The sequence below is a fragment of the Nelumbo nucifera genome, chromosome 2 (assembly GCF_055504915.1).
Source record: "Nelumbo nucifera cultivar China Antique chromosome 2, China Antique-T2T, whole genome shotgun sequence".
NCBI lineage: Eukaryota > Viridiplantae > Streptophyta > Magnoliopsida > Proteales > Nelumbonaceae > Nelumbo > Nelumbo nucifera.
The window spans coordinates 66999306-67008452 of record NC_142650.1 but is presented as its reverse complement, the minus strand read 5'-3'; the positions used below and the strand labels follow the sequence as shown (position 1 = coordinate 67008452).

The 9147-nt window shown below is 40.1% G+C and overlaps 1 protein-coding gene across 4 annotated transcripts; it reads right to left on the bottom strand.

Moving 5' to 3' along the window:
* Nucleotides 1-3221: 3221 nt before the first annotated feature.
* LOC104601407 (BEL1-like homeodomain protein 1) lies at nucleotides 3222-8793 on the bottom strand. 4 transcript variants are annotated; one of them, XM_088898181.1, is made up of 8 exons: nucleotides 8642-8793; nucleotides 7770-7882; nucleotides 7414-7517; nucleotides 7282-7319; nucleotides 5754-6952; nucleotides 4838-5211; nucleotides 4684-4744; nucleotides 3222-4585 (listed from the first exon to the last, which is right to left on the bottom strand). In XM_088898181.1, the coding sequence occupies exons 5-8, from the start codon at nucleotides 6687-6689 to the stop codon at nucleotides 3737-3739; spliced, it is 2220 nt and encodes a 739-aa protein (XP_088754307.1). In that variant the 5' UTR covers nucleotides 6690-6952; nucleotides 7282-7319; nucleotides 7414-7517; nucleotides 7770-7882; nucleotides 8642-8793; the 3' UTR covers nucleotides 3222-3736. The 4 variants fall into 4 exon arrangements, with proteins under 4 accessions (XP_088754307.1, XP_010263012.1, XP_088754306.1 ...); XM_010264710.3 differs by having other exon boundaries at nucleotides 8470-8649; XM_088898180.1 differs by lacking the exon at nucleotides 8642-8793 and adding an exon at nucleotides 8261-8586.
* Between the last annotated feature and the right edge of the window lie 354 nt (nucleotides 8794-9147).

Sequence of the window (9147 nt, the reverse complement as noted above, 5' to 3'; positions counted from 1 at the left end):
AATATTTCTCTGAATGTCTGATTAGAGGTGTAAAGTGGGCCATATCGGGCCAAATCATGGGCCATGCCGCCCTCCTCGGTGAAAATTTTGGGGGTCATCCCAGCACGGTCCACAGCCTAGGTCCACGTGGGCCCGTGTTGTGCTGTGGGCTGAGCTGGCCCGTGGGCCAAGCCTTGGCCCAAGTCAGGCCATGGACCGGACCAAAGCTGTTTTTGCCTATTTATTTAAAAAAAATTGAAAAAAAACTTAAAATTTTTATATACTATATATTATTATATAATTATAATTTATATAGTATATATATATAAATATATATAAGATATATATAAATAGTATATATGGGTCATGTTGGGCCTGGTCGCGGGTGGCAGGCGACACGACCTGCTTGATCGTGCCATGCCGTGCTATGCCGGCCCATGGACTTCAAACCCTAGGCCCAACACGACACGGACCATCATGTTGGGCCTGGCACGGCCCGTGGGCTGTCGTGCTATGCCGGTCCAAAATCGTGTCGGGTGGCCCGACCCGATTTACACCTCTATGTCTGATATGTGGTTGCACTTCTTCAAATGATATTGGTCAACTCAACTCTCTCGCAAGCCTACAAATTACTTTGCAAGTCCTCCTAAAATAAGTAGTAATAGTAGTTTTAGAGTGTTGGAACCTACTTGCAATCATTTGATATATTTCATTATAATTAACAGTCAAAAGAAAAATAGCAAGTGATTCATCCACTATGATATTCCGATTGTTGAATAAACGACTATGACCTCTCAAGAGATTTGCAAAATTTTTAAATACATGTCCTTCCATATTAAATGTGTCATACACTTTATCGTGATGCTCTAAGTCATCCAAACACTATCACAAATGCAAGTCCACTCATCCTTAATGTGCAATACAGTTGTTTGACAAAGTATGTGTTGTGGTATCTAACCACTCTACTTATAAAGACAAGTTCAAAGAACTCGTCGTCATCTTCATCCCACTCATTGAAAGGGATGTCATCTATTTCATTAATGTTCATAGAATTCCTAAGAATATACACACATTGCAATACTAATTGAGAAATGAAGTATAATAGAACATGATAAAACATAATGAATTTAATGAAGTATAATGGAACAATTAAAGTTTCATTTGCCACAAGATGATAAATACAATCATCCAACCATTGTCGAATACATGCAATGTCTTTCAAGTCAAGAATTTTCCATTGATCATTTGACATGTCCTTTGGCTTCCCTTGTTTACCTCTGAATGATGCATACAAGTCTTTAGAAATCAGCGTATCTTTCATTTTGATTTCCAAAGAGACTAATAACTTTCATTTAATGAAATCATCCTAATTGAATCTCTTTCCATTATTTCCACAAGAACCTTACCATGATACCACTATTATTAATCGAGTGGAGTCATCAAAATTGGGGGGGTTCATACACGTACACACATGTGGGACCCACACATAATAAAGACAAATGTAAAAAAAAAAGTGCAAAAGGCAAAAAGAGTAAAACAAAAAGGCTTTTGTATTGGCTTAACTTGCAAGTCAACACGTTCTTGGACTAACAACGAATTGAGTTCAGCTCTCCATCTTCTCTCTTGCTCTCTAAGGTTTTGGTGGAGAAGGGTTTTGAGAAGGGGACAAGAAGAAATGCAATGGTTGTAAAAGAGAAACAAGGAATCCTACAACATCTGTAGTTTCTCTCTTTTGCTCTCCATCTTGGTGAGAATTTTCTTATTTGTGCATTCTATCTACATTGGTGATGCTTATTGTTGGAAACCAAGAGTTTTTTTTCTTGATGTAGTCATCTAGTTGTAACTAGATAGAAAATCATTATACCCTACTATTGGGTTGATAGTGGAAGATTTGGACTTCGGTCGTTTGGTTTTGCCTTTTCACATTAAGGGGTTTTCCACGTAAATCTTGATGTCTCTATTATTGCTTGCATTGTGTTTGTTAAATTGCTTCTATTATTTGCTACTTGCTATTTGCTTGTTATTCTTTTTTATTTGCACTGGGAAGTACAAAAGGATTTGTTTCCCTAACAAAGTGGTATTATAACCAAAGGTTTGGTTGGCTGCAAGTATTGCCAAATGCACATGGTGACTCCCATGGCTTTGTAGGCTTTCCATGGTCAAGTAGTTGGCAAGAGCAATTGATCTCCCATGATTAGGGGTGGCCATGAGCCGAGCTTTTCATGAGCTATTTGAGTTCAACTTGTGAAAAGCTCAGTTCGGATCGATTTAAACTAAGTTTCAAGCCGAACTCAAGTCCAATATATAGGCTCATTTGCTAATTGAGTCTTCGTGAGGCTCATTAGCCTAATCGAGCTTTTACATATATGTATATACATACATACATACATACACACATGCATACGTGTGTGTATATATATATATATAAATATACATAAATAAAAAATAAAAATGTTATTTATAAATATAATATTTTTATTTTTTATATAATAATAACTTGTTTTTATAATTCTTCATTTTTAAATGTCACATAAAAAAATAAATTTTTATATGTATAATTTTTTATTTTTATAAAACATTTAGCTCTTAATCAAGCTTGAACCAAGCCAAGCTCGAACTTACAACCTTTTGACTCGAGCCGAACTCGAGGTCAAGTCTCTAGCTCAAATCGAGCTTGAGCTTGAGCTCGAGTCTCATACTTTATTAGTGAGTTGACCTCGAATGGTTAGAAATTCAGCTTGACTCGGCTCGAATCCACCCCTACCCATGATGTCTCTATCCATGGGAATGGTGCTCCCATAGCTGGCTTCCCAATGGTGTGAGTAAAGGGCTCTTGGTTGGTGTGCCTCAAGTTTGGCAATATGACAATGGCTTCCATTTGAGAAGTATGAAATTCCCAATGAGGAAGAGACTCATAGGTGAGGGGGAGACTATTGGGATTCACGTATGAATAGTTGAAGAGAATCCCACATTGGAAAGAAACAAGAGATGCAAGGGGCTTATATACGAGAGTGGCCCATAACCTAATAGCTTAAGCTTTTGGGTTGTATGTGTTGTCTCTCTCTTGTATGCAAATCCTACGCGCATGTATGTGTATGAGCCCCCGATTTTTTTAAGACTCCCCTAAATTAATAACAAACAATACCTATATGATGGAGATAAGGTATAAGAAAAGACCTGTTGCAAACAAATAGTCTGTTAGTTGATACTATATCATTGAAAAAGATTTTTCAAGAGTGCCATTTCTTGCAAATTTCCATGCATGAATAGATATAAAATTCACTTCCTTGGTCCTCCCAGCTTATAAATGTGATTGATGGATTACAATTACACACAAGAACCAAAGTAAATCATACAGAAATATATATATTTGTATACCCAAATAACTAACTTGCATATCCATGATATCTATTTATCTATCTATCTATCTATCTATCTTCCAAAATGTATAAAAATAATATACAATCCCCAACCTTATAACCTGAGTGTCTAAGCTATCAAGAAACTCCAATGGCTCTCCCCAAGTATAAACCTGTATTAATTTTTCTTTCTTTCTTTACAGTAGTACTAAGGCCTGCAAAACCCTTATCTTCCTCACTGAAGAGGGGAAGGAAAGAGATGCAATAGTGTGGATTAACCTGAGATGGGAGACGAATATAATCTCCTTCTCTTTCTCCATTGGAAGTACCCATCAATTGAGCAGCAATGGCAGAAGTAAAATGAGAGATTGGACAAGTGTGAAGGATGTGTGAACCCATCAAGCCACAAAGTCTGGCAATAACTGTGCTGCAAACCTCTTTCCATTCTGGATGTTCATGTTCTCATAAGCAGCAGAGGAGTGGGGTGGTGGAGAACTCATCCCACAGAAGTCATTGGGTTCACCTCCACCTATCTCTAGCCTCCTTCCCAGTTGAATGTTCTGGTTGGAGAGGTAGGTCTGTTGGGTTCCTGATAGGGAGAGGTTTTCACAGTGGGGAAGGCCAAGAGTGAGGGAAACTCCATTGCCAGAGAATCTTGGTGCGAATTGCTCAGGGTCGAACCTGCCAAGCTCCCCAAGTGAGTACGCACTGAATGCTCCACCATGGTTGGTCGTGTTCGTTATTAATGGGTACCCACCTCTGCTCTGTCTGCCTGTGTCAAATTTTGTGAAGAGATCTCTGTTTGTGTCTGCAGGCTTGACATCTGTGTCCATGGAAGGAATACTACTTGGGGAATTCTGCTGCAACTCTGTACTCCGGAGCTTCTTGGGGCTGGTTCCTTGCATGAACCCTTCAACGTCTGATGACCCAATGAGGGAGAAGCCAGCTTGGGTCCGTATGTTTCCGCCCATGATAGCAGAAGTTGAAGAATTTGAAATGGCGGTAGAAATGGCGTTTAGGTTGGTGGTGTTGTCTTGTTTGGAGCTGAAATTTTTTATTTGATCTGTTCTAGCAGGACTGTTCTCTTGTGCAGCATTGGATTTCGACCCTGAATCCTCATTGACTTCACTCCTGCTGGTTTTATCCTCTGAGCCATTCTGTTCTTGGTCCTTGGTTTCTTCCAAATACATCTCTTCAACCATTGGCTTCCAGAGCCGAACTCGAGCATTTATGAACCAGTTAGAGACCTGCATTGCCCAAGATTAAATCTCTTTTAATCACACCACACAACTGTTCAAAATGATGGAAAATCAGAAAATATCTGAAGGAAGAATCTAATGGCTACCTGGCCCCTGGAAAGCCCTGTTTGTTTTGCAAGCATGTGCTTGTCTGAATCCTTGGGATAGCTGAAAATTAAGTCGAACGATTAAATAATCTTCATAAACATCTCTGAATAGAGAGAGTGAGGAAAGATGAAGGTGAATTTGCAGAGCACTTACGGGTGGAGGAAGTGTTCGAAGAGCCAAGCACGAAGAACAGAAACGGATCTTTCGGGCAATCCTCTCTGAGGTCTCCAAGCATTGTGCTGGATCATTCCAATTTGCTGAAGCGCCCGTTGTTGTCGAAGCTGCTGATCTACGAACCTGAGTCTTGATCCCTCAGACTTCCCTCCAAAGCAATCTTCTTCACCCAGGCTCTTGCTTGTGGCTCGAATTTGCCCAGAGATTGCATCTTTCAGACACCTGAATTGCTTTGAAATCGTCTGCAGAGCAAGGGCCGTGTACGTTTTTGCTGACCCGAAGCCTGCTGCTTGTTCGAATGCAGACACTACGATCTGCATCTGGTGATGGTACTGTCTGTACCGTTGCTCCACCTTCATAACCATTAAAGAGATTCAATACACAGGGTCCCATTGCAGGAGAGCCTTAAATCTGGGAAATACAACTCTTTCCATATTTTAATTAAACTAAACCAAGGAGAATTAGGACAATGAAGCTTCAGTATTCCAAAAGCTGGTTGATATCAATAATTTTTATGGACAACCCGATTGAAATTCATTATTGAATTTGTCACAGAGGAAGATACTGAAAAGCATATCGGTTCTGCATAAGAATTTTAAAAAGAAATCTTTTCTTCCAGAATTAGAAAACATAAATGTTTCTAATAATTTAACATAAAAAAATGCTATAGAAAGCTGACACACCTTATTAAAATCTTAACCATTTTTCTTTGATGGGTTCCTTCAAAAAGATAAAGTCCAACTGAAATCGATAGAGACCCAACTCAATTTTAAATAGTTCTACCAATAATTTGCCTTTAGAGAATTCCTTTCCTAAAATCAACCTCTGTAACTTGAATTGATGGGGATTCTTAGGTTTCTTTTAATCAAAACCTCAGCAGATGTAATATTCATACCTCATCAAGCATACTGACAAGCTTGGCCTTCCTCATCTGAAGCTCCTGTCTTTCTGCTGTTGTGAACTCGACTGCGGGCTTCGTGCTGGTTTCGCCTGCATTCGAGACTTCTCCGCTCCCAGCATTTGAGTCCCTGCTCAATTTGCTAAGTCCTTTGCTGCCTTTCGCCGATTCAGTCTTGATTCCCTTCCCGACATTAACGACTTCGTCGAGGAGCTGCTGTGCAGCCTTCAAGTACTTGGAACCCAATAGAACACTCTGCATGCCAGAAATTCCATTGGAAACTGCCGATGCTGATGAGGAAGAGCCGCCTGATATACGCATCTCGTTGCCGCTGGTCGGAGATATAGCCGGAGCTGGAGCTGGTGCCGGAATGTCAGATTCTTGCCTGTATGACCCATAAGCTGTCTGCTGATGAGAAGAAAGGCTGAGAGACAGTCCTTGCTGAGTCGGTGACACAACAGACCGCCTGAGACCCAATTGTGATGAAACGTCGGTAACACCGACAGAATTGCTCACTGCCGCCGCCGCAGCTGCTGTTGTGGAAATTTGGTGCTGGTGGTGAGCCTGTGGACTTCCAGCTCCGGCCGTCGGATCCATTGGCGTCCACAGATTGTAGTGAACACGAGGAACAAACCCATGGATGGTGGACATGTCCTGCTGGCTGTGCACTGATGGGCGGTTAGGATCTTGCGATGCTGCTGCCGCCCCGGCAGCCACAGCCGTCGCCTGAAGTGGGATTCCCACCAAGTGTTGGCTCGTCTGTGCCGCGTGTGATAAGCTTGCCGGATTTAAAGTGTTTCCGGCGGAATTGAGGAAGACCATGTTAGACGGAGGCTGTGTGTCAGAGTATCCGACATAGCCAGGGTTCATCAGATAAAGCGTCTGCAACCCGTCAGCTTGGATTTCCGAAGTTCCGTGAAAGTACGTCGCCATTGATTTGATGACTATCTTATACCACTAAAAAGAGACTACGTTAGGCTTAACAACTAACCCAAATTCTCACAACTCTTCTCTCTTTCTCTCCTCTTTCTTCACTCCCTATATGAACTCTCTTTCCAGGTAAAATATCGTCCTACCGATCAACCAAAATATCATTCTGGGTCATTGATTTCAGCCCATCTTGTTGCTCAACATACAGTCTGAATTCTTCAGATTTCTAGGCGAGCTCCGATCAGCATCTTGATCCTAGAGAACACCTGAAGCAGCAACCGACAGGAGAAGAAACCCATCATGGATCAGTAAAATACCAGAAAGAAAGACAAACACTCTTGACTGAAATCTGTACTCAGTGACTCGAGATTCCATTCAAACCCATAATTCAGATCAATTCAGGGTTTCAAAAGGACCCATCTTGTCTTTATTTCTTATCATCACTAGGTTGAAAGGGTCCAGAAATTATAGTCATGTCCTTTATATATACAACAGCAGGAACAGAAGCAGTAGCATCAGCGAGAGCGAGAGAGAGAGAGAGAGAGAGAAAGAGAGAGAAAGAGAGAGAGAAACTATCAGTTGATATTACAAGTACCTGGTATGATGGAAATCAGAGTGCACGTGCTTCATCTTCTGCAGATGAGAATTGTGTTTAATTACAGTGACCCGAAACCCATGAAAGATCTTGCAGAGAGAGAGAGAGAGAGAGAGAAAGAGAGCTCCTCACCTTCTGTCTATTTATTCAATCGATGTATGCATCAGTATCACTCACTCTTCACTTTGGTTTGGAAGGGTCTCGCTTGTCAGGTTCAGTAGTTTGCAGCTCTCCCGCTGAAAAGGAAAAGAAATAAAAAGAGAAAGAATGAGAGAGATGGGGTTAGAAAGCCTGAACAAAAGATACCCATCTTCTTCACTCCTTATCCAAACCATGTGTACTATTTTGCCTTGGAAACAGAGAATTAAGAATAGCAGAAATTATTAATTATTTGTGTGTGTGTTCTTGCTGCTAGTGTTGATGAGAGGGATGCGTAGGAGTTGTTCCTTCGCAGGCCCCTCTTTCACTTATAGCTTTGCGTGAAGTACCTGAGAATAGATCAAAACAAGAGAGAGAACTTGAGTGATTTGACCCTCCTTTTCAAATCATTAGATCCAGGCTCGTTTGATGAAGAACAACGAACCTTTCAGAGAGAGAGAGACTGGAAGAGGTGTTAAGAACTCTATCAGTGTGTCAGAAGAAAGAAACAGATGAAAAACGAGGAAACGTCTACTTCCAGCCAATTTTTTTTTAATCAAAAAAGAAGATGGGAAGAAGGGGGAGGAGGGGTCCTGCTATTTGAATTAAATATCTTTTTGTCCTTTTCAATTTGTTTAATCTTTTGTGTTAATTTATTTGTTATTTTTTGTGGTTGGTGGAAGAGCTCAAAGATAAAGCAATTGAAATGCCAAGGAATTAATCCAACCACCACCATAATAACAGCTTCAAATGCCAGAAAAAATAGGAGAGAGAGAGAGAGAGAGAGTTGAGTAAAAACTCATTTTGTTGAGACTATGACATAAAATAGTTAGGAACTTACCAAAGAAAAAGACATGTTAATAGTTGGAATAGTATGATTTTTAGAAGATTTTATATCTGATGTGCAGATAAGTCTGAAGAACCTGATCTAAAGGCCTCCTGAGAAGATCTCATGGCCCAAACCAGTCCAATCAGAGAATCAAATTTGCCTGGAAATATACTTTAATTTACAAATTTCAACAAAGATGACTACAGAATCAAGATCATCACTTGAGATGAGGCTGAATTTTGTATGAAGATTTCCATATCACCAAGCATGTTTGTACTACACATTCCTCGGTCAGCCAGAGATCCACTCCCCACTGAATTACTATATTACAGGAGTCCTTCCTCCATACATATAAGCTTATATTTTATTTGAGTTGGTGTGGGTGTGTTTTACCAGGGTCCATCTTGCTTTCTTCATTGTTCATTTAGTTATATCTAGCCATCTCTATCTTGTTATCCACTCTGCTTGCTGGTTCCTTTCTTCACTATGTACCTTCCACCTTCTTTTCAGAAGAAAAAGACTGCAGATGGGGAGGAATACTGTGCAAAGCTTGATATCTCCTAACATATTTTATCTATATACAATAAAATAGAGAATATAATAATAAGATAAAGAGTTGTTATAGCTTCCAACTAGGTATAGGATTAAAAAAGCACGAGTTATATATGTACCATTACAAAGGAAGGTTGATTGGAAGAGTGAAATGAGTCTTTTATGTAATTATAGTGTATAGACTTCAAGCTTTAGGTGTCCATGATGGATGCAAAGATGCATGATGTGCTTAATTCTTATTTTTTTATTTTGATTTTTTTCCTTTCTTTGGGGGAGGACTAATTGCTAATGTCAAGTGCTCATTTCTTTATCAAAAGAAGAAAAAAAGAAAAAAGACTACTAGGGCC